Genomic DNA, 26061 nt, shown 5'->3' on the forward strand with positions numbered 1-26061 from the left:
ACTCATCGAAAGCGTAGATACATGCATCAGTACCTGATTTGGGATGGCTCTTTTCTTGTTGGCTTGGGTGCTTCTTTGCTGTGCACTAAAACAAAAAGGAACAAAGACAGCTTCACAATGAGGACAAGAATAGGAAGTTGTACTATGCCACACAAACACACATACCAGAAAGCCAATTCACATTTTTTGGGGTACATTCTAAGCCAGCAATGCATTCATTCCTATTCAAGTCAAGCAATATTAGAGAGGTGCAAACGAGGACAAGTCAACTCCTGAAGGAAAAAGTCCCCCAGCAATGAAGCTCAACAGCTACAAGCCACATAACGGGTTCTAAGAACACAAAAAGTCTCTCAGAGCAAAAAGCAAATTCTGAAACAGTTCCTCTCCAATCTAAATTAGCAGGGTAGACCAGCTTTACAATCTGCAACTGGATACTACAGAGGCACAGGAAACAATGGCTTTAGGGAATCAAGTCTTTCTTCAGCAGGTGAAAAAGAGAACCCTGGACCACTGGGGAGCAACAAGCAGGGAGAACAGCTCATTTATCAATGGGTGCCATATTCCAAGGAGCTTAGAACTGCCAACAGAGGTTGGCCTTTATCACTGCTTGATCTCAAAGAGTCACAATTGCCAATTTTGAACGGAAGACAGCAGAAAAATGCAGAACTTGATTGCAAAAGATTTGCTCCCTGAGCAGATCAGAGAAGTGAAAGACTTTTGAAACATAGTCATGCTCCAAGATTAGTCATGAAAAGGGCTCAGGTTACAAGGGGCACCAGCAGAAGAGTCCTGCTTCTAGTAGCCTCTTGAATGAGGCTCACAGCATAAACAAACACAAACACACACACACACACAAACACACGCACACACACTTTGGGACTTTCTCTTCTGACAAATACTGGCACTTGATGGAAGTGCTCTAATACAGGAAAGATTCCAAAGGGATGTATGTGCAGTCATGGATTCCAGTTAAAAACGCAGAGAAGCTAAGCTTTCAAACAGCATGCAAAGCTTTTGTCCACACAGTTGCAGAAAATCTTGAGGACCATGCATGCAAAGGCACAGATGCAAGCGATCAGTTCTATAGCTCTTCCAGCCTAAGCTCATAGCATGACTCTAAAGCTGATGAATCTGACTTCCATAGAAGCAAAACTGAAAAGGGGCTGAAATGTTAGACTGCCGCCCTCTGAATGTATTCTATTATTCATCGAAGGAAGGAAGTTTCACAACCTCCCTCATCCATAATTTTCACTGTCCATCCATGTTTATGTCAGGAATCATTTTCCTACAATCCATCCTAAATCATATTGCTGCAGTCTGAACCACCAACTCAAGTTCAAATCATCAAGGTGGTTTAGAATTCTTATCCTGTTATGTGGATTTTCCAACTTTTAAAGCTATTAATAGAATAACTCTGGAACACTGTTAGCTGGATGTGACTCGCCTTCCACCAGCAAGGGGCCCATTATCCAATTCCATGTATGTATGTATACATGGAACATACACATTCACTATGAACTTCCAGTTGACAGAAACATTTCTGATATGCCATCCTCTTCTGCGAGTGGTTATGTGCATAGTGTGAGGCCAGTGGGCAAAGTCACCTCACTCTGCTCACCTTGCATAATCCAAATAAATTTGCATCTTTCATTAGCCCTATTCAGACATTATACAGTGTACACATGAACACGTTTTTGAGTGAATGACTGGATATGTTATTTTAGAAGTGAACTGGGCACAGGTCCCTCCAATGCATGGCACAGACAGGAAGTGTACTCCTGTAGGTGCATCCTCTATAATAAAAGCCCTGTGTGTGATCTCATGCCGCCCGTGTCTTTTTTGGCAGTTCTGAGCGCATGCTCAGAACCGCCGAAAAAGATACGGCCACCCAGACACGGGCGGCCATGTTGGCCAAAGTAGCTGAAGTGCCCCAAACGACGGTTGATGTCCCCATCGTCGTAACAACAAATTGCTCCCGCTGACGCTGACGCCGCCGCCAACCGCCCTCCCAGCTGCCCGAGTCCTCCTTTTTAAACCAACCCCCCCCCCAATTAAGAGCCAAATCGGCCCATGTAATTGAGACCTCCTTACCCACACAAGACCTCCACAGCCCCGGCCCACGTCCTTCGGCCGATAACAGTTCCTATTTAGAGAAGGAGAGAGGAGCTCGCAAGCAGAGCTCCTCTCTGTGCAAAGTCACTGCCCGAAATGGTGCTATGGACGCAAAGGACGCAATAGCCCAAAGCGCCAGTTCGGGAAGAGGCTTTAAAGAGAGAGGAGCTCTGCTTGCGAGCTCCTCTCTTCTCAAAATTAGGACTTTTATCGCCCGAATGACGTGGGCTGGGCCTGAGGAGGACTCGGCAGTTGGGAGGGCGGGCGGGCGGCGGTGCGGCTGCGGCAGGTAAGGGGGGGGGGACCACTAGCGCCCGTTATTGTAACGGGCTAAAAAACACTAGTTCAGCATAAAACGCTAAGAACTGTATGCATGTACAATTCTGTACATGTGTACACTGTACATAGATTGTACAGGTGGCCCTTGTCACCCACAGTTCCGACACCCACGGTTTTGTGTATCCGTGGTTAGGCAGTGGAGACCCAACCTTGGTATAGGTCCTTTTAAAAAATAGGAAGAGGTCACTTCTGGCTACCATTTTGCTAAAGTTGAGTCTTGATTTAAAACAAAACAAAAATTTAATCCCATGATTGTCTTTGTTGAAAGTTGGGGGGCACTGCCGGACAGCTGGAGACCTGCAGAGTACAGTATGGCACTTTATTTGTATTATTTCTGCCTTTTGATTTATTTTTGCCTTTTAAAGATATTTTTTAGCATCCAAGAACCTAACCCCACAATTCCCATTGCCTCAAAGTCTTGTTACCCGTGGAAACTGGTGGGAACGGAATCCTCGTGGATAACAAGGGACACCTATACATGCGTAGAACAAATTGTTAACAGAATCATTTTCAATCTTTTTTGGGTGGCTGCAGTAGCAGGAAGAGGTGAATGAGGGATAAGAGGGTCGTATCTGGAGATATGAGGGAGAAGCAGGCAGCCATGTAAAACAGTGAAGGTCCTGCTCATTCTCTACTGAGCTTTTTTGCAGGCAACTCTTGCAATAAGAGGCACCTCCAAGCCAGATTTAAAAAACCAACAACAAATCTGATCAATCCAAGCTTTCCCTTATCTCCACAGAAATTCTGCGGCTGTAAAACAGAACAAGTATTTCTACCCCACAGCTGACCAGTACACATAAAACACACACTCAGAGCCACCTTCCCCCTTCTTAAAGGTAGGTACATGTTTTGCATTCCACAGCTTTCCACTCAGGGGTCCACTGATGTTGACTTCACTTACTAGCCAGCCACTATTTGTGGTCACCACCAAGCATCTCCCCTGAGTCCTCAGGTACAAGCAGAAGGCTTAAGGAGAGAGACAGTACCCTCTCCCATTTGTACCTGGGATTGGAGAAGGCAATGAACAGCAGGCTTTTCTCCCACTAATTGGCAAAAAGCTAGGACTGCTTGCCTCTGAAGAGCAACACTGCAGACACTAGTTTCTACCAACATTCCAGTCTTCACTTCAGCCTTCATAAGACCCCTTTCAATCAACAGACTGCAAGTAGTCAGACAAGCTGGATTCCAGCCATACTATGGATAAACTCTCACAGGCAGATACGCACCCTGCTGCCACGTGCTGCTCAGTGTAACAGCTATGGAAATTAGGAGGGGTTTCAGAGGCATCCAGAGGGAAGAGCGAAGTGGTTCAAAAGAAAAACAGGAGAGATTAAGGAAAAGAAGACGCTGTGAAAAGCAGAGACAAAAACAAAGGCTGAGAAAACACAAGTGAAAAAGAAAAGGACAGACACTAAGGCTTCCTTAAGTCCATTTCATGCCATTTCTTGTGCTGGAATATTTATTATTATTATTATTATTATTATTATTATTAATGGAAGAGGTTTGGAAATGGCTGCAGTAAGGCTGGACTTCTTGTGGTGGTGGTTGGGGGAGGAATCTGCATAAAAGCAGAGCTAGCCACCCTGAATTCTCTTTCTAGGAGAGGAATCTGGACTGGAGCAGAGATAGCCACCCTGGATATTCACTCACTCACTCACAATTTCGTAGCTGTGGAGACTCATTGCGCATAAAAACTGCTTGGGGCATGAGACTATCAGCTGTGGCTTGTGTGGTGTGAACTTCAAAAAGCTTTGGAGACTGTAAATATAGGACTGGGATCCCTGGGACTGTGGAGAACTCAGCCCTTATTCAGCCCAAGGCCAGAACTTTACTTTATTCTGAAACTCCATTCTGAGCCTTTCCTGTCTCACGTAACAGACTACTGGCAATCAGGTAAACTCTATGTTTTGGAGAAACCACCAAATGGTGTTAAGTAAGAGGTCATGCAAATGAGGCTCTCATTTTCTAGAGCCATCAAGTAAATAGCTTCTATAATCTGGGCAAGCTTGCCCAGGAGAGTATAATGGCCAAGTCCTTGACTTCAAAAGCCCAGAGCCCTTCCTCAATATCCAGCTTGGATGGTGCATAGATAGAGGGATAAATTCTTAATTAACACCTCTCTTTCTGAGCTCTAGTCTCACGATCAGGAAAACACAAATGTTTTCTTATAAAAGCTAAGAACGCTTTTGTCTGGGGGCGGGGGTGGTTCTAGTTGTTCGTTTATGTCTTTCTACTCCATGGGCATCATTGATGGATTCGTTGGAGCCTAGGCTGCATGCTCTGAGGCATGTGCAGAGTTCTTTCCAATCATGATGAAAGGTTAGTTTTAAACTTCATCATTCGTAACTGAGAAGGTCAGGATGAAAACGACTCACTAGGCTCTTGAAAGTTTTACTTTAGGCAGAACTTTCTTTTCTGGTGGAGAGAGGGTTACTGCCTGCCTGCAGTGACTGGCTTCATCTGCCTCCCAACTCTCATTTGGCCCCAGCACCAGAGCATGAGGGGATTACGAGGAGGAGATTGGAATACAGAGCTGGAGAGGGAAGGGGGCTGTTCTCTGGGTTACTAGGTCTCTACCCTGAGGTCTCTCCTTAGCATTACAGCAGCCTTCCGTGCATGTTCCCTAGGAGCAAAAAAGGAAGGCCAAGTTGTGAATCCTCCTACACAGAGATAATCGTTCGTTCATCTTGCAAAATCCTGAAATCCCTGATGCCCTCCTTGGCACTTCCTTGTTTTGCAATTCACTGCAAAACCAAAGATTCCAAACAAGAACCCCAGGTTGGATGCTCTTCCTCACTTGCTTGCTTTTAATTTAATTTAATTTAATTTTCCCCACCTCCTAGGCATTCCTGGGACAGGGGAATTTGAATAGAGGCTGTGTTGCTGGAAGGAGGACAGGAGGAGTATGTAACCTATGCTATTTTTCCTCCTTATTTAAATCTCTTCATTAGCACTTTAGCTCTCACACAGTAGTTTCTTTGAATGGAGGGCTGATGGAAGAGCAAGTGAATTGATATGTTGAGTAGAAGGAAAAAGCTACATTCAAAGTAGTCAATATTTTTCTGTTAACAAGAAAAGCTACTCTGTTTAGCATCCAGTTGTGTCCCTAGGCAGATAATCTACCACTTCTACTCAGTTGTCTCCGGACCCTTCCCTACAATGACTGGATGAGGAGGGGAGAGAAGAAGGTGGAGGCTTCTCCGCAGCCTCAGAGCAAAGCAGGCTCTTTGCAATAGAGTCAGTCAGCTGCCTTAGATGCTGGTAAGGTAGAGTGTGCCGTCAAGTCGATTTTGACTCCTGGCGCCCACAGAACCCTCTGGTTTTCTTTGGAGGGGCTTGCCATTGCCTCCTCCCATGCAGTATGGGATGATGCCTTTCAGCATCTTCCTATATCGCTGCTGCCCGATATAGGTGTTTCCCCTAGTCTGGGAAACATACCAGCGGGGATTCGAACCAGCAACCTTCTGCTTGTTAGTCAAGCATTTTCCCACTGCGCCATTAGATGCTGGTACAGCGGGGGAAATTCAGGAAGATTAACTGATCTATCCTGAGCCTCTCACATCCTGCTCAAAATGAGACTATTAGGGTAGTACAAGAAGTGTACAAGACAGAACAGGCATGTTTCAGCGCACTCTGAGGGAAATAATCCCTGCTAACTGGACAAAGGGGTACCTACTGAAGTGGTAATTGTCCTTTTAGTGACTGTTTGCCGATTCTCCCTTGTATGACAGAATTGCAGACTTAGATACTATGTTTTAACTCCCTTCCCCACACACCGTTTAAAATCCTTGCTTAGAAGGAGAATAACATGAAGTCTTCTGGGGTGAGGAAAAGAGAAGATAGATCACTGTTCTTTAAACTCAAGTAGAATTTATTTAGTACAACCACAGATGTTTTCTTCTAGAAGCAAATAAAAATAGTTGGAATGGTGAAGGAAAGAATCCTCTCTCTTTCAGAAAGCATTGGTCACTTACCGTGAAGGCTTCTTCTGTTTGCTGCTGTCAAGGCATCTCATTGGGTTATCCTCGTCATGTGCTCCTGGGCAGGACTATGCAAATTCTAACAGAGAAAAGCCTATAGAGCCCGATGGGGATAACCCCACCCCAGTTCTTATAGGCCGAGTTAACACGCAAAGAGGTACATATGAATAAAAAACAACAGAATAACTGCACATGGTACAGAAAAAAGACAGGGTGCCTCTGCTTGAAACAAACCCTGCAGATCCCAGCTGTCCCCATATTAACTAACTGAGCAATAAGTTCCACTGGAGTAGAGCAGAATACCTTAATGTATAAGAATCACAAGAGAAGGGTGGGCTGAGATGCCTTGACAGCAGCAACCAGAAGAAGGCTTCACGGTAAGTGACCAATGCTCCATTCTCGGTTGCTGCTATCAAGGCATCTCATTGGGACATACCCAAGCAGTATGTCTCCGGGGGGAACCCACCAGCTGCTCTACTCCTGGGGAAGAACTCCTTGAAGAACACACCTCCCAAATGCTGCCTGAGCAGAGGCATACAGGTCAAGTTTATAATGTTTGATAAAGGTGGAGGGGTTCTTCCACACTGCTGCCTTACATATTTCTTGAACAGCGGCATTGGTAGCGAAGGCCGCTGACGTAGCCGTTGACCTGGTGGAGTGAGCCCATATGTGGTCAGGTGGGCGTACTTTCTGAGTCTCGTATGCTAGGGATATACAAGCTCTGATCCACCTAGCAATCGTTCTGGAGGATTCCGCCTCTCCCATAGATGTCGGTAAATATGATATAAAAAGGGAGTCCGTCTTACGAAATTCAGCAGATCGTTTAATATATTGCTTCAAACAGCGCCGAACATCCAGCTTATGCCACAACTTTTCTTGAGGGTGAGTCGGATGTGGACAGAATGATGGCAGGCAGACATCCTGAGCCATATGAAACTCTGAAAGCACCTTTGGGCGACTGAACGGGTCTGGGATCAGGCGTGTAGCATCCTGTGAGATTATACAAGTAGGATTTATAAACCGACAACGACCTCAATTCTGAAACTCACCTGGCTGATGTCACTGCCACCAGGAATGCTAATTTCATGGACAGCAACCTCAAGGAAATCGATCTGATAGGTTCAAAAGGTGAACGCTGCAGTGCTTTCAGGACAAGATTCAAATCCCAGGTGGGGAATCGATGGAACACTGGAGGAGACAGTAAGGTTGCCCCCCGCAAAAACCGTTTTAATAAGGGGTGAAGTATTGAAATCTTGGATCCTTCCCCTGATAAGAGTGGAACCAGGGAAGCCGCCTGTCTTCTTAGTGTATTCGGTCTTAAACCCTTGTCAAGTCCGTCTTGCAAGAATTGCAAAAGGTGATTCAAATTTGCTTGACCCTTAGGGACTTGGTTTCTGTTTGACCAACGTAGAACATTCTCCATGTATACTGGTACACCCTGTTTGTAGAGGAGCGCCGAGAGGCCAGGATGGTATCAGTTACTCTTTGCGGCACCCCACGCGAGGTCAGCAATTGCCGCTCAGTCTCCATGCAGCTAGTTGAAACCAGGCCGGGTTCAGGTGCTGCACTGGTCCTTGGAGCAGAAGATCTGGCGTCACTGGTAGATGCCACGGCCTGTCTACGTTTAGGGAGATCAGGTGCGCAAACCATGGTCTTCTCGGCCAGTAGGGGGCCACCAGAATGACCTCTGCCCTTTGCTCCTTTACCTGTCTTAGCACACGTGTCAATAGAGGTATTGGCGGAAACACATACAGGACGCCCTTTGGCCACTGGCAGGACAGAGCGTCTGTCCCCACCGCTGTCCGGCATTGGAACCTGGTGATGTACTTGTCTAGCTTCACGTTGAGGGGCGTTGCAAACAGGTCCAAAACCGGGCGATCCCACCTGTGTTCCAATTGATCGAACACCTGGTTGTTCAATGCCCATTCTCCCGGGAGCAGGTCCTCCCTGCTGAGCCAGTCTGTGATGGAGTTTAGGTCCCCCTTTACATGGTGTGCCGTGATCGATTTGATGTGGCGTTCCACCCAAGACAACAGGATCACCGACTCTTGATATAGGGACCTGGATCTCGTACCTCCTTGCCTGTTGACGTGAGCTTTTGCAGTTGTGCTGTCCGTCTTTATTAGGACATCCTTGCCCTTCACCAGTGAGAGAAGATGCTTCAATGCGAGCCTGATGGCCCTCAGTTCCAGCCAATTTATTGAATGTGCCTGTTCTTCCTGGTTCCATTTCCCTTGAACTGAATATTGGAGACAGTGAGCCCCCCAACCTCTGTTGCTGGCGTCCGTCACAATTATTCTTGGAAATTCGAGGAATCTTTTCCCTCGGGACAAGTTCGGGATGGAACTCCACCACCGGAGCGAGGTCCAGACCCTGGATGGCAGATGGACCATTACGTTCTGTTTCCTTGATATGAAGGTTTGAAACGATAGGAGGAACCACTGCAGCTTCCTGAGGTGGAATCTTGCCCATGGCACTGCCTCTAGACTTCCATGACAGAAAAGACAATTTTGCTTCTGAGATCAGAGTTTGAATACTGTCCATTGGCAGAGAAATTCGACCCTGTAATGTATCTATGATGACCCCTAGATGTTGAATTCTGTGTGAGGGAGTCAGGTGGCTCTTGGATTTGTTTATCAGGAACCCGTGCTGTTCCAGGGTGGACAGGGTCGTTGCTAGGTCGAGCGCTGCAGTTTCCGGGGAGTTCGATTTCACGAGAAGATCGTCCAAGAAAGCAAAAACATGGACCCCCCGCAGCCACAGGTGGGCCAAGACAGGTGCCAGGACCTTGGTGAATATCCTGGGGGCTGAAGACAGGCCGAATGGAAGGGCTTTGTATTGGAAACTGACTCCAGCGTACTTGAAGCGGAGGAAGCGCCTGCTTTCTAGGTGGATAGGTATGTGGAGATACGCCTCTTTTAAGTCTATAGAAGAGAGCAGGTCCCCTTGCTGTAGAGACTCTGTGATTGATTGAAGAGATTCCATCCGGAATTTTTGCGCCCTCATGTGCTTGTTTAGGTGTTTTAAATCTAGCACTGCTCTCCTGGAGCCGTCTTTCTTGGGGACGGTAAACAGAGTAGAGTAAACTCCCCTCCCCTCTTGACCCGCCGGAACTCTCTCTATTGCCCCTATGTCTAGAAGATGTTGGATGGACGCTGTTACGTCTGCATCTTTGAAAGAACAGCGAGAGCGGGGAGTAGGAAGAAACCGGGGGCGAGGAAGGGAGTCCATTTCTATTCTGTAACCCAATTTGATCAGTTTCAGGACCCAAGCGTCTGTTCCCGAGTCCACCTGTGAAGAAATCTTGACAAGCGTCCCCCTAGGTTGGGATCCCCCAAGTCAGAACTGTTGCTTTCCTTGTTGTTTTCCCTGATTAAAGGCTTGCCGGTTATTGGAATTTCTGGAGGTGAAACGCTGGCGGGACCATGCTCCTCTTGAGCCTCTGAAGTCTCTATCCCGCCCCCTGAAGGAGGGGCGGAAGGAACGAAAGGGCTGAAAAGGCCTTTTAAAAAGGAGGTTTGTCCCCTTTTCTAGGGGCAGTTGGCATCACCTTTTTCTTATCTTCCGACTCCACCAGAACATCTTTAAGGGCAGAGTCTCCGAACAGCTTAGAGCCGTCATATGGAAGTGCTGATAGATTCGTTTTGGAAGTGACGTCTGCTTGCCAACCTTTCAGCCACAAGTGGCGCCTTCCCACTACGGCCGCTGCTGAGGCCCTGGACGAAAAGCGAATGGAGTCCAGTGTGGTGTTGGCTACGAAGGCTTGTGCTCTTTGTAGTTTAATTAGCTGTTGTCTGAGACGAGCAGGGTCAGATGGCATTTCGTCGATCAAGTCATTAAGCCACAGAAGGCTGGCTCTTGTGGCCATGGAAGCTGCAGCAGAGGACCGTGTAGCCAAGGAGGAGTTGTCGTGTACGCGTCTAAAGGCGAATTCTGCTTTCTTTTCCGCTAGATCTTTAAAAGACGCTTCGCCATCTCATGGGATCAAAGATCCACAGACCAGTTGTGTGATTGGAGCGTCAGTGCTGGGGGTTTTCAGCATATCAGAAACCTCTTGTTGGAAGGAATAGAAACGAGTAGTGGAAGGCATAGGCTTTTTATTAACAGCTGGCGTTGCCCATTCCGCTTTAATAGCCTCTGTGAAACAACCAGGCATGGGTAGTAATATATCCCGTGGTTTAGCTCTAGGGAACACCAAATCCCCTTTGGGGTTCTGACTAGGTTCTGTAGCTACTTTGGATTGAAGTCCAATCGTATTAAGTACCTTTGACATGGGAGGGTTAAAATCTTCTGGGGAAAACAGACGTTGAGACACCTGCGTATGTTCAAACTCCTCTGCCCCAGACCACTCTGCCTCCTCCTTGTCTGGACATGGGACCTGATCAGGGTCCTGTCCTCCCCCTTCTAACCCCACTGGGTTTTCAGTAACATCTTCCTCCCCGAGCGGCAATGGGTTGACAATTTTGCTCCTCTTTTTAGGTCTAATATCTTGAGGAGTAGGATCCCCTGACTCTTCCCCTGAGATTTCAGATGAATGAATTGAAATAGCCTTTTTCTCTACTTTTTTCGCCTTTTAAAAATGCTTTCTCTTAGACTTTGCCTTTTTAGGCATATGTTCAGAGTCTGAAGACGCCTCAGAGGAGGAGGAGGAGGGGTACCTACGCTTTTTAGCTCTTTTAGATTTTTTGGAAGGCTTAAGTTGGAAAACAGTGTCCACTGTTGTGTTTTTTAGCCAAGCCTGCCACTCAGGTGGTACAGTTCTAGGAATGGAGGGCGGAACATCCCTTTTAGATGGCCCCGCGCCCCCCTCCCCCTGGTCAGAGCTCACCAAAGGTTGTTGGGGAACTGCCTGTGTTTTCGCGGGCTTTTCTCCCGCCTCTTCCATGCAGCCGCCATTTTGAGGGATCTGGAGCGCGACCATTCGGTCCTCCATGTTGTACCCCTCCGCAATCGCCCGAACCTCCACTTGCGATGGGGTGGGTGGGTTCGGGATCGGGAAGATCGTTTCCGCCTTAAGTCCTGCCGATAGCAGGTCGAAGGCTGCTTTTTCCTTTGCTTTTTGCACCTTTTCGGCTTCAGCTGCCTTTTCCTTTGCTTTTTGTGCCATTTCTGCCTCAAGAAACGCTGCCGCCGAATACTGTGTTAGGCGCTTCGGCAGGCTAGCGGACTGCTTCCCTTCCGTGTTGCCCACATTTTCACCACTCACAGGCGGGAACAAACTGGGGGCCTCTAGCTCTGCCCGCTCGGACGGACCAGGATCCGCCGAGAAAGGAACAGGGAGGATCGGGGAGCTTTTTACTGTCTCTCGGCAAGAAAGCGGGGGAGGAGCGCCGGGCGCCCTTGTACTCTTCGGGAGTCGCACTGTAGCGCGTCCCGCTGGCACCAGGATATTAAAAACCTTTCCTGTAACTCTCCGTTTGCTCCATACAACGAAGGGCTAGGGTAGGGAGGGGGGTGCACGACTAACGAGGGACACCGACGGACTGAGACTAACAAGTAACGACAATTTTTTTTTTTTTTTAACACAGAAGAGAACCGGAGAATGGAGAAGGGACAAGTATAGCAATAAAAGACTACAAACACGGACGAAAACACAAGAACTTGAAAGCTTACGAGAGAGGAAAACAACCTGCCAGGAGCAACGCAGGACTATAAGAACTGGGGTGGGGTTATCCCCGTCGGGCTCTATAGGCTTTTCTCTGTTAGAATTTACATAGTCCTGCCCAGGAGCATGTGATGAGGATAACCCAATGAGATGCCTTGATAGCAGCAACCAAGAAATGGAATTTCCTTTCATTGTGTTGTATGAATGTCTGTGTGTTCATTTTTGAGCATCTGTTTTCATTAGTTGATTGATCTATTTGGTGTTTGTTGGGATGCTTCTCTCCTGCTGCTTATCTATTCTTGTTCTCCACACATGCGTGGAGGCCATCTGAACCCTGGGGGTGGAGCAGCCACCAGGGAACTCCGGCTTCCCAGGGCCAGGTAAGATGTGTAGGTGCTTGCAGAGTGCATGCATGTGTCTCTGTCTCTCTTTGCCTGTGCGTGAATGGCTTTGTCACTTGTATACAACATTTACACTGTTTTGCTGATAACTCCACCCTGAAGGAAATTAAAGCAAGCAGGCAAACTGCAAATCAATCCGAGGTGTAGATGCAAAGGCGGTCTAACAGAAACTGAGTAGAACACGACCCAACTGCCTGGGATAATGGAAGCATGGGCACGTGCGTGGCAGTTGGGGGGGGCACGAGGAGCTGGTTAATCAGTCCGTGAGGTCCCTGCGCAGGCGCAGAACTCCATACCTTATTAGTGCAACGGATCACGATCCAGATTTTTAAATTATCATTGGTGTGTTTGGGGTGTGTGTGTGTGTGTGTGCACACGCATGTGTGTTTAAGAAAAATGAAATACAGATTTAAAGTGAACACAAATTACGTGCTTCTTGCTGTGTCCTTATTCAATGCTGAATAATCATGAGGTGGGATCACACTGACACTATCCACTAATTTCATTTACTTGTGTTTTTTCAGCTGGATGTAGGGGGAGTGAGTTGAAGGTTTTACAAAGTTTTTGATGTTCTACATCAGGAAGTTCTACTTTGTGGTTTGGGTAAGCTCTTCCCCCATAGTGTCTAATCATATTTCCCTTTTTAAAACGCCGCAAAATTCAGTAATCCAGAAACCTTTGGTTTAAAATGAAAGTTAAGATGCTTTACACTTTCACTTGTACTCTTAAAGAATGGAAATTGCAACTTAAGGTTCCCATCAACTTCCATGCCATATAAGCTGTAAAGACTTTGTACAGTCTAGTATATGATGATGGCTTTAGAAATGAGGCTCCATGAAGCCACACTTTGCCTTGGTTTTTCAACTGGACATTGGGCTGAGGAGGGGTGCATACAGGCAGACATTTAAAAAGGTGCTGTTTCCTTAATCACTTCCTAGAGATGTCCCTGATGAAGGTGGAGTGTAGGTACATGGTGCCTCATTTCTAAAGCCATCATCATATACCAGACTGTACAAAATCTTCACAGCTTATATTTATTTATTTATTTATTTGATCTTTATTTGATATATGGTGCGGAAGTTAAGATGGGCACCTTAACTTGCGATTTCTGTTCTTTTTAGGGCATGAGTGAAAGTGTAAGGCATCTTAACTCTCATCTTAAACTGAAGGTTTTTGGATTATTGAATTTCAATAAGAAAACCTATGAGTAACTTAATCTGGATTTAAGCCAGTGACTGGAGTAGCCCATCCCATAACTGTATTGTCTGTGTGTCTGTGTGTGAGTGTGTGTGTGTGCGCGCGCGCATGTGTATATATACATAAAAACACAAATTTAAGTGCTAGGGAAACAAGCTACTCCTGTCACTGGCTCACATCCACACCCATAAGCAGACATATTGAAATTAATGGGCATACTGAGTTTCTGAAGCCCGTCAGTCAGGCTGAGGTGAGAGATATGTTGAGCTTTAGCATGTAGCCAGCCAATCAGGAGCAGAGGAGGGCTGTCTTCTTCTGTAGTGGAAACAGTGCTGAGGATGCATCAACTTCAAGCCAGCTATCTTCATAACATAACATAAGCACAGCCCTGCTGGATCAGGCCCGAAGCCCATCCAGTCCAGCATCCTGTCTCAGTGACCCACCAGATGCCCCCGAGAAGCCCACAGGCAAGAGGTGAAGGCATACCTCTCTCTTGCTATTGCTCCCTTCCATCTGGTATTTAAAGGAATCTTGCCTCTGAGGCTGGAGGTAGCCTATAGCCACTAGACTAGTAGCCATTGATAGACCTGTCCTCCGTGAATTTGTCTCAGTCCCTTTTAAAGCCATCCAAGCTAGTGGCCATCACCACATCCCCATGGCAGAGAATTCCATATAAAATGGGGAACAAAAAGCACAGCTCTAAGTAACTCTAGGGGTCAAGTAACCCTAGGTTATCTAGCTAACACCTCCTACTTTATTAATCTATCTTGATTATCTATTTTTCCATGTAAACCTCTTTGTGAATTTTTACTGATAGCTAGTATAAATTAACAAACAATTTGAAGTTATGCACATTACTGCCAAGGGGCTATAAGGCCACTAGGTCCAAGGTCTGAAATTATCTAGCTGCACCCTAAAGGACAACCAAAAACAAATTTCACATACTGTACTAAAAAGCACACAAACAAGTCCAGAAGAATGCCAACATAATCAAACAGAGTCAAAGAGGCTATAAAAAAGTAAGCTGACTGCCTTTAAAAAGTGTTTTCCTGAAAATCAGGGTGTGTGGAAATGAAGGCAAACCAATTTTAAATTTATGAGGCAGGTCAAGGAGGAATTTGAAAAGCAAAATAAAAGACAGAGGGAGATGATGGTGATGGAAAATACTTTACAAATAAATAATGAAATAAAAATAAAGAGATTAAAAATAAAATATTTCAATACACCAGAAGCAGGAAAGTCACTAGAGAAACTGCGAAACTGATGAATGTCAAGGTGCAAAAATAGTACTGGTAGAAGTAAGGGAAATGGCATTTTTGGCTTCCTTGCATCTTAGCCCTGGCTGCATCATATACAGATAATGAAGTTTTAGAAAGCAGATACCAGAGCCTGGTGGCATCATCCAAGCTTGTTCAAAGTGCTCCTGGATCTGGTGCTACATGTGGAAGCACAGGCTGTATTTCCATGCCAAATGTTTCACTATCTAGCTCATTGTTCTTCATTGCACAGCCCGTGGGCCACTGGCAGCCCACACAGATCCCAGTGGCTGCCCCCGACATGCCTCTCTCCTCCCCCTTCTAGTTACCTTGGCCACCATGTGTGTGCGCGCACACACTTGTGCTCCCTTCCTGCGTTCCCTCCCTGACACCTGCCTCTCCCCACCCCACCCCACCCCACCCCACCCCGCCTCCACGTGCCCTCTCTCTCTCTCTCTCTCACCTCCTCTGGTCATTGTGTATGCTGCCTCTCACCCCACTGCTGCCGCCAGAGCCATGGCACTCATGCAGACTTTCTCCTACTTCCCTCTTCCTCCTCCTGTGCTTTCTCTCTCTCTGGCCCCATGGTTGCAGCCTCAGCACTCATGTGGGCTCTCCCCTCCTCTTCCTGTTCCCAGGCTTAGGGTGTGGGTGGGTGTCCCTCTCATTGTGGCTGGGGCCAATGCCCTCACTCTCCCCAACTACAACTGAATGAGCCTTCTGAGCATCTGCAGGCCCCACTCTAAAAATAATGAAGATCACCAATCTAGTGAGAACATGTTCCCTTTTGACAGATTCATATCTGGCAACCATAACTCATGAGTATGCAACCCTGAGGCTAGACTATTATAATACTATTATCATATGCTCTATCCCAGCACATATACTCACAAAATAAGAGTTTGATCTCAGCCAGAAAGAGACTAGTTTCAGCTTCCATTAATTCAATTTCATGTAACCCCAAAGATGAGATCTGTACTGTTAGACACCATCTTTGCATTAAAGAACAATTCAAGTGCTCTTAGCTTTTGCTTGATCCAGCTGGAGGCAAACATTCAGTCACAAGTTGCTCTCGGCTACCTGCCAAAGAGCTTCTTCCCATTTACCACACCAGTTGCACAATCAGGCCATAAAATGCCTCTCAGCCCTGCTTGGCCTTTAGTTAGGAATAGACACTCACTTGGCAAATCCAATGAAGTCTTCATGGTTAGTGTTGATGTAGGACAGCTCTATGTCAATCAGCAGGAGAATCTGGAGAGGAAAGATGGCAGAAAAAGGCAACAAGACTAATTGACTGGCAACAAATCAGAAGAAGAGTCCATCTAGAAGAGTCCATCCTCTGGCAAGTAGGATAAGTTCTCAACCAAGGTACACTTAAAACAGATTAACCAACATCTTCAAATTACAAGTGTTGATGCACATATGACAAACTGGTGCTCCAAACAAATTAGACTGGCAGTACACTGAACGTAAGCAGTTAACTGGAGGAAGATGATGATGAATAATGATGATGATAAACTTTATTGCTAGTCGCCCATACATAACAAGTTGTTCTCTGGGTGGCTCACAACACAGCATTAAAACACGAAATTAAAACACATTAAATCGTATCAGACCAAAAGAAAATACAATACAAAGCCATTTTAAAACACTTTTAAAATCAGTTAAAAATCAAATTTAAAAATCAACATTTAAAAGGCCTGGCGTCTAAAAGAATTAAGTGATGACACCAGGCAAACCTCACTAGAGAGGCTATTCTAGAAACAGGGTGCAAACACAAAAAATGGCCTCTCCCTAGTAGCCACCTGCCTCACCTCATCTGGCAGGGACATTTGGAGGAGGGCCTCTAAAAAAGATCTTAAGGTCCAGGTTGGGATATATGGGGCAGGTATCCTTGACCCAAGCTTTAAAGGTTAAAACCAGCACTTTGAATTGGGCCTAGAAACAGACTGGGAGCAAGTGCAGCTGACAAACCACTGGTGTGTGATATGCTCAAAACGTCCAATCCCAGTTAATAATCTTGCAGCCCTATTTTGTACTAGCTGCATTTTCAAAAGAAGCCCCATGTACAAAGCATTGGAGTAATCTAAGCAAGAGGTTAAGATAAAATGTCCTGAAGTCATCAGGGGAAAAATTCCTTCACAATTCCAAATAAGATATCAGATCCTGAACTTGGAAATGAAACACCTACTATTCCATCACCTCAACACCGAAAGTTCAGTTTTATTTCAGAATCAGACCCACAATACAAAGTAAACAGATAAAAATGCTCTTAGCTGTAATTCAATATTATTCCACTTGATATTTGAGGGCACAATAGGCTACATTGCTAAGGATTTGAAGGTTACCATCATTGTCTTTTAAACCTCTCTAGTAAGAGAAAATGGTTCTTTTATGCAGATGAATTTATTAGAAAACGTCAAAGTTTTATTGGCCAAGTTCTGTTCAGATTACAGGGCACATGTCTCTATATGACTTCCCATTTCAGCCTTTCCCCCTTGGTCTTCTACCTAGCAAAAGCAAGAGTACTAGTTGCCACTTATAAGCAAACAGTACACTCTTGTGGAAATCATGCAGGCTTGCAGAAACATTTTTAAATTGGCCTTCCTACCACCACTGCAGCCAATGCTGAGACTATGAAAGGCCAATGCACATAGCTGGACCAGACCTTTTCAACAAGACATGCGCAGACCTACTGAAGTTGTGGCTTAAGAAAAGGAGAGAGCACACTGTACCCAAGCAGCGATTGGTTGTCTTACAATGCTGCTCTGGCAGCAATTCCAACTCAATGGAAAGTCTGAGGAAACTGAGCAAGAAGGAGTTCACTTTGCTGTGATTTTCAGTTAAAATTATTTAAAGCTTTGACTCTGCTGTTATGAGCCCGTCCAAAGGCTCCTTTTGAAGAGTAGACACAAAAAGCAAAGAGAGACTGCTCTCACCTGGTCCTTAGTCCTTCCTTCCCGTTCTCGAATGTATGTAGTAACAATTCTCTCTGTCTCCTCTCGCAGCCTGGGGTAGGAACCAAGCTGAGGACAAGTGGGGAAAGAGTTCAGATCTTTGCAGCCTGAAGTACCACTCACACAGAGACAGAGGGAGAAAATAAGAGAAGGACTGGGCTGCCTCCGAGGTTTGCCACTGAGAAAGGACCAACGCACCAAACAAGAGGAATGTCTCTTCATGATTTTTTCTGGGAGCCCCTACAGCCCTACAGCCCATTTCAGGGAAACAGCCCAAGATCCTCATGAAATCTGGCAGAAGACAGAGACAAAGGCAAGTTTCTTAGTGCCACAGGGAGAATAGCAGCTGCTTGCTGTTTTATTAAAAGCATAGGACTACCCACATGTCAGTGTGGGAGTACTGATAACATATTTACCAGCTGTAAGAACATCTAAGCAGAACCAGAGCTCTTCTCATGACTTAATACTCATACACAGCTTTTTCTGGCACAGAGCAATTCAAAAGAGCAGTCTCATATCATGGAAAATGTTCCTGAGGCTCAGCTGTTTTTCAAAAAAAAGGTTCAGCTGCAAGTGATACCTGTATAATTTTTCCAGGCGATGTGCTGCAAAGCCAACTGAAGATTGAAGAGTCATCAAGCTTAGGATCAAGTGGGCAATAGAGCATTCTAGCTCAGGTCCCAAAGAAGCCTCTTAAGTGCTTAGAAGAATGTCAGATACTCAGTTCAGGCTTTGTATAACAAAAGACTGCCTTTTGCTGAATGCACTCAGACTTCCTTTTACTGGGTACTGCAAGCAGCCATATTCCAAGTGTTAGGAAGAGTTAGGGAGAAGCGGGGGAAAGAGTAAAGACCCATTACCTTCTCTGCACACTTTTTAATGACCATGGACAGCTCTGAGACCACCAGATCAACACACTTCAAACTGGGCTCTTTGAGTTTTACAATCTGTTTTTTCACTATGGTTTCAAAGGCCATGTCAGGCGTGAAGAGCCCCGTCCTGTGCCATGCAGAAAGCGTGAGCAGAAAGGAGAGATTCCGAAAGAAAAGTAGGAAAATAAAAAAGTGACAGAGAGGGGAGAAAGATTCAACAGGTTAGTGATGTACAAAGGAAAAAGGAGCAGCACTTCCTCAGAAAGATCCTTCTTACATTGCCAAATTGTTGACAAGAAGCTACCTCAGTTCCAAGAATCCCTTGAAGGTGAGCTTGCTCAGAGTAGATCCAAGCATTGCCACAAAGGGACTGCATCCTGACTGGTTACTCCTTGCAAAGTGTTCTGAGTGAGTGCACAGCAGGAGATGCTCACCAGAGAGGATGGAAGCCTAGCTCATACTGGCTCTCCAAGGCAGAGAAAACTGCCCCACTATAGGAAAGGGAGTGGATTGCTTCTTCATGTCCATAGTTATCACTTTGATCTAGAGCAGGGATCCTCAACGTTGGGCCCCCAGATGTTAGTGGACTTCCATAATCCCAAGCCCCAGTGGCCTTTGGTTGGGGATTATGGGAGCTGAAATCCAATAACATCTGGGAGCCCAACGTTGAAGATCCCTGATCTAGAGAGTACGGATAGCCAGTCTATGGCGATGGTGCCCCAAGTGATAAAGGCAGCAGCAATTTGTTGAATTCCTAGACTGGAACAGGAAGGCCTGACTACAACAGAGTAACACAAGTCTTGCCTCCCACTGCAGTGCTGCACAGCTATGAGATTGCAGTCAAAACTACTTCCCAACACAGGAGAGAAGACTGCATATGTACTATAGTGTACACTGGAGTGGCACTGCTGCAAACGGTGGAGTGGACTTGACTTGTGAAAGCCTTGGCAAGAAGTTTGGCCACCATTGTTCTGAAGGCTACCACATGCTGAAATAGCGCAAGCTGCTGTTAATGGACATCGGGTGGGGGGAGTAATATGCTTACTAGGTCTGTGCTAGTCAATAAAGTTGGGAGAGAATGTCATAAATCCCAGCCCCCACCACGAGGAGGCAGCAGAATATGGGGCCATTTTGCCCCTGGTAGGGTGGTGGTGGCGGGAGCTCTTTAATTGCCAACCCAGCACTGGTGCAAGGGTAGCTGAAGAGAATCTTGGGCGCATCCAGGGGCAGGTGGGGAGTGACTTAGGGCAGCCTGGGAAGGCACAGGATGGCTGGGTATTGTAGTCCTACTTAGAGCTTCTACGTGGGAATACAGTACCCAGCCACCCCATGCTTCCTCCCAGTCACCCCGCATGCTTTCCTAGGCTGCCCTGCGTCACTCCCCACCTGCCCCCAGATACTCCTGAAATTCTGTTCAGGTGCCCCCATGCCAGGGCTTGGTTGGCAATTAAAGAGCTGCTACCACCACTGCACTACCAGGGGCAGGAGAGCTGGTCTTGTGGTAGTAAGCATGACTTGTCCCCTTAGTTAAGCAGGGTTCGCCCTGGTTGCATATGAATGGGAGACTAGAAGTGTGAGCACTGTCAGATATTCCCCTCGGGATGGAGCCACTCTGGGAAGAGTATCTAGGTTCCAAGTTCCCTCCCTCGCATCTCCAAGATAGGGCTTAGAGAGATTCCTGCCTGCAACCTTGGAGAAGCCTCTGCTACTCTGTGTAGACAATACTGAGCTAGATGGACCTATGGTCTAACTCAGGATATGGCAGCTTCCTATGTTCCTAATTGCCCCACATTCTGCAGCCGTCTCATGGTGAGGGTCAAGATTTCTGACATCCTCTCCTGACTTAACCAACTTACATAAGCCTAATACAGTACTTGGGGGTGAAGGCTGTTTTTAAGTAGCATGTTATTGGCCTTACACCCCTGGATGCATCAACAAATTACCACAATTGAATCTTTGAGTTTGCTGGAATTTGGTACTGTGATTCTGGTCAGATTCTCAGAAGAGATTATCAATTTATCTCAGCTGTACCACTGCAGATAGTATGTGGGGGAAGGGAGGTGGTTCATGACTGAATGCTCTTCCATATGAAAAAAAATTCCCTCCTGATAAGAAAACTAATTTTTTTTTGGGGGGGGGACACCTAGAACTTTTCCTCTCCGATATGGTAGTTTTTAATATGCACAGAATTTTCTGTTTTGAAGAGCATATCATCAAGTGGGCCCACCTAGAGTAGGAAGTGGAACAGCCCAGACTGATGGCCTCAATGAAAATGACGCCTGTTTTGGCAATCTGCATTTCATGATACGAACATGCACTAACATGCATAGCCTACCTAGCCTGTCCATATCTGGGTAAGGAACAAAGTTCCATTGGTTCATTTAGACTGCAAGGAGTATCACTTTCCCAGGCGATCTAGCCAAGAGAACTTCAGACCTGGATCTCCAGTCAGTCCTTCCTGACACTGGTGTCCACAGGTACTGCCACCTCACAGTCTTGTCCCCTACCTCATGAGACTCAAACAGTGTTCTCTATTTTTTTTTCATCTGTGTGCGAAATGAGTTTTGTTCTGGGTGGCAATATCAAGGCAGTGTGCGCACACATGCATTCAGAGTGGGACCTTCCTGATTCAACCCGAGCAGGATCTAAAATTAACTGAGCAGACATAAAGAAGCTTGCGACAGCGCACACTTCTTAGAGGGAACACTGGACTCAAAGTAAGTAACTGAAGTGGCAGCCAAACACCACTGCTCAGACTAGAAATACATTTGGAGACTGACTCCTAGACAAAGTCCTTTGGAATCTCAGTATAAGAAAGTTGCTCAATTTCTGCTCAGATACCATAGGAGGCAAAAGACAGCAGGAGATTCTACTGCATTAGGATAGCTGAGACCTGAAGGACCTTGGAGAGCAAGTGCTGGCTTCTTCACATTACATCAACGACAAAAGCACACGATTCCTGTCAGGAAAAAGACCCAGAATCCTACAGCAGACACCACTGCAACAAGCAAGCAATGTAAACCGCTCAAGGGGTACGTTTTCATTTCTATGCTAACAATCAAAATTCTTGTGAAGGCGGCACACAATCAGGCAATATGATTCTGTGGCATCCATTTATACACCCTGCCATTGATTCCAGCAAGTTAAGCAGGAAGAAGCCCTTGGCATCAGTTTTCAAATAGGAAGTAACCCATTTAAGCAGGATAACCATACTGGAAAAGTGTGCTATAAATTTCCAATAGGTGGAGCCTTCAGAATGGAAATGGTTCAAATACATTTGAATTTAATTTGCCAAAGCAGTAGCTTTGTCTTCTATTGGCCATAGCTTTGCAAATAACTTGAAGGAGCGGTTTAAATGGCAGATCAAGAAGCCGTGCGCTTAGAGAAGGGTCAGAATCCAAGAAGAATCTGCCTGCTGGCCTGGGCAACCTCCAGAGGGCTCACGAGAGCTTCTGCTTTCATTATCTCCAAATAGAAGCATTAAGGCACAGACCACTCCTGCCTGAAGTGGGACCCAATACTAAGACCTCAGTCTGCATCACACTGTGCCACATTTTATCCTCTCTTAAGGAGAATATGAAACTGAACAAGCCCCCTGGAAAAACTCACTCAAGTTCCCATCTCAACACCAACCAAGCAGTTTAGAAGATACTGCAGCTCTTTCTGGAGGATGCACTAGGCAAGGTGGGCAGACCAAAACATCATAGTCTTGGCAGATTTTCCCAACCCACTCAGCAAGGGCTAGGCTGCCTCCAGTTCGTTCAATACCTTACTGGTACACTGTCTAACTGTATTGATTAATTCCTGAATAACCAGGTCGACACACTTCAGACAAGGCTCTTTCAGCTTCACCACCTGCTTTTTCACAATGGCCTCAAATGCCATGTCTGGTGTGAACAGCCCCGTCCTACAGTCATCCACATAAAGGAGGAAGGGAGGGAACAGGCATGGCAGAGAAGAAAAACAAGGGTGGGGGAAGAAGAAAACAGGTTTAAAGGCTGGCAACATTCTAGAAAACAATTCCCTCCCACCACTGATGGCCCTTCCACAGCAGCAAGTCCCCCACTCCCACCAATAACAAGGCTCACTTAAACAATGCAGCCCAAGGGATGGAATGAGGGCATCACAAAATGAAGCGGTGGTTGGGAGAGGTGTGAAGAACACTAATCTCTGCTACAGGAAGACAAATTAAACCTTTACTAGTAGGTGGGGCCTGTCGTTGACCAGACAAAAGTAAATTCTGTGTAGATTACACTTCTAGGACAGTTCAAGAAATTAATAATATGTAATAGAATTTTTTTTAATTAATGTGCTTGCAAAAGGGAAGTAAACGCAGTTTGAAATTTGTAAAATTTCAACAAACATTTTATTGAATAATGGACATATATGGTAAATATGAGTCTGAGAATCCTCTGTTTTTTCTTGGGCATGATGTCATTTTGGAATTACTGATCTGAGTGTTAAAATCTCTTGAGAACAACAGTTAGAACATAAGAATACAAGAACAGCCCTGCTGGATCAGGCCCAAGGTCCATCTATTCCAGCATCCTGTTTCGCACAGTGGCCCACCAGATGCCACTGGAAGCCTACAGGCAGGAGTTGAGGGCATGCCCTCTCTTCTGCTGTTACTCCCCTGCAACTGGTACTCAGAGGCATCCTGCCTTTGAGGCTAGAGGCGGCCTATAGCCCTCTGACTAGCAGCCGTTAAAATATGATGCACGCAAAAATATTCAGAATTTTTAAAAATTCAAAAGAATGTATTTAAACCTTTCCTCAAGGACATTCCAAGTGTAAAAAGTAGTGCACTCCACTAATTTCAGTGGCAGGATTGTGAAATGCAAAATTTGGCATCTGTAGATCATTGGAAAGTAGGACTTTATTTTGCACAAACATATCCTTCAAAATATATAATTGATAGGTGTGCTGACTAGGAAATGGAGGGCACTCTCATGAAAAGGGTGGGAAGAAGAGTTGGGCAGAAGAAAGATACTTTTCCTGGGACATGTGGATGGGAAAGAGGAAGAGACACATTAATCCCTCTGGGAGCCATGGATCTTGCTTGCTATTGTCCCCCACTGTGCATGGATGAACTAGAAAGGAAAACTTCTTCCTCCTGCAACAATACTGCAAAACTTCCTACTACTGGCCCATTTATACAAGCATAAACACCTTATCCCAGGTAGAGTCAAAGTTTAACTACACATTGGAAAAGCCCAAGATAGCTTCTCACAACACTCTCCCGGCTGCTTCTTTGCTTCCAGGGCAAACAAAATAAAGAGCTGAGAAAGGGTGGGGTGGGAAAGAGGAGAAAAAGAAAGGCACCAGTCAGAAGTCCTCCCTTGTGTGGCAGAGCTGTACTAGAAGTACCTGCAAACAAACATACAGCCCTAAGACTTTCAGTTCCCTCTACTCTTCCTCAGATTCTTCCAAGGAAGAGAGATGAGGACCTTCCCTTTAGCTCTGTAAAGCACCACTTGATAATCATTCATCAACTCACTGACATTTTCCATTTTGACCTCCTAGAATGGGAGGTGCTACCAGCAGCAGGGGTTGCCCAGACTGATTGTCAGCCTGCTTTGGGTGCCACTGGCAGGCACCATCTCATAAGTTTCATCAGTGAAATAGTGGGTAAAATCAGCCACTCGTCCAATACTTGCCTTACACCATGGATGTTTTTGATTGCGTAGCTGATTTCTCGTCTCAAATCCTTCTCATCAAATTCCATCTAAAGACAAAGAACCAAAAGACTAAAGAAAGTGGATATCCAACTGCTGGACACCTTCACAACATACAAAAATATTAAAAGTCCATTTTATGGTTTTATAAGTTTTATAAGACACTGAAAGGTGTCTTATAAAATTTACTAAATAAGTGCATACATAAAATAAAGAGCGGACTCCTTTCTGAACTACTTCCTTGTTCAGACTGCTCCAACAGAGGCTTGCACTTTAGTAAAGCAGCAAAAGCCAACCATCTTAGTGAGAAAAACAGCCTTTTACTGATGATCTGGTAGTGATCCACTGACATCCATTAGAATGGGTTCTGCGCCTGTGCTGAAGCCTGTCAGTGTGGAGTATCACAGCTCCTCTCAGTGCTTGCACCCCACCCCACGTGACCAGGTGGCTATTTAAGACAGGAGGAAGCCTTAAAGTTCCTTGGAGACCACCGGAACAGTCAAACATCTTTGGAGCAATAGGTGAGTTCTATGTGGAATACCTGAGAACTACTGCAGCAGGGAGGATCGGGAAGGTCTAAGGGATGTCAACGGATCACTACCAGGTCATCAGTTACAGATGAGCAACCTGTTTATCTGGGGCGTGATCCACTGAATCCATTAGAATGGGTGTTTAGTTAGCTCCTTTAGGGGGAGGGAGCAGTAGTGTCACCATAACACCCTTTAGAGAACACCTCTCCCAAAATTTGTCTCCGCTGCAGAGTGCAAGTTAATGACATAATGCTTTACGAAGGGCTGTTCCAAGGACCAGGTTGCAGCCCTACAAATGTCCCGGAAAGATATGCCAGATAAATGAGCCACTTGTTCCAGTCCATCTGGAAAGCATCTCCTAAAGATTGCAGGTTGTGGCCCACTCTTGAGTAGTATTTTCTGCACTTGGCATTGAGTGCTGCTGCAAACAAGTCTATTTTGGGGAAGCCCCAAGCTCTGAATATTGGTAGCAGATATTTGTTGTTCAATTCCCACTCGTGCCACTTGTCCCTGGTGAATGAGTGACTCAGATCGTCTGCTAGGACATTCTCCACCCCCTTTATGTGTATAGCTAAAGGGATGATGCTGTTTCTGATGCACCAGTGCCAAATATGTATGCCCAACGCACACAAAGATCTGGACACCATCCCTCCTTGTCTGTTCAGATAGGCAATCACTGTAGTGTTGTCCAACTGCAGCTGTACTACTCTCCCTCTGAACATTGGAAGAAAAGCTTTCATGACCTGGAAAACTGCTAAAAGTTTTAGGACCTTTATATGGAATTGCTTCTGCCACCAAGTCCATTGGCCGTGAGTTATTCTGCCACTGCAATGGCCTCATCAGTGAGGCAGATGCACTCAATGGATGCACTCATTGCTCTGGACTGATTCCGCTAGGTGTTTTGCGGTGCTTAGCTGCTGACATGTTAAGTCTGCTGATTTTTGCAATTGTCTTTTTAAAGTGGGCCTTCAATTCCTCAAGTGAAAGTATATCCAAATCCTTACCCAAAATGTCCCATAGACAATAATTGTATTTTGCCATGCAGGCTGAATAATTGGTTATTTTTACTGAAGGGCATGCTGTTGAATAAATTTTTCTTCCTAATATGTCTAATTTTTCCCCTTCTTTGTCCACAGG

The 26061-nt window shown here is 45.7% G+C and overlaps 1 protein-coding gene across 7 annotated transcripts in view; it reads right to left on the minus strand.

Annotated features, from left to right (window-relative positions):
- Positions 1–26061, minus strand: part of DNM2 (dynamin 2) — a 108882-nt gene that overhangs the window by 32165 nt on the left and 50656 nt on the right. For 2 of the 7 annotated variants that reach the window (XM_053291797.1, XM_053291795.1), the window contains exons 9-14: positions 24377–24444; positions 22488–22626; positions 17830–17916; positions 16071–16141; positions 3678–3707; positions 34–85 (exon numbers count right to left, since the gene is read on the minus strand). In XM_053291797.1, the coding sequence (XP_053147772.1) occupies positions 34–85; positions 3678–3707; positions 16071–16141; positions 17830–17916; positions 22488–22626; positions 24377–24444 (447 nt within the window). Of the gene's footprint in view, positions 1–33; positions 86–3677; positions 3708–16070; positions 16142–17829; positions 17917–18707; positions 18847–22487; positions 22627–24376; positions 24445–26061 lie in introns of all 7 variants that reach the window. The other 5 variants (XM_053291801.1, XM_053291799.1, XM_053291800.1 and 2 more) reach the window with 3 other exon arrangements.

Source organism: Hemicordylus capensis, chromosome 2 (genome assembly GCF_027244095.1).
Source record: "Hemicordylus capensis ecotype Gifberg chromosome 2, rHemCap1.1.pri, whole genome shotgun sequence".
Lineage (NCBI taxonomy): Eukaryota > Metazoa > Chordata > Lepidosauria > Squamata > Cordylidae > Hemicordylus > Hemicordylus capensis.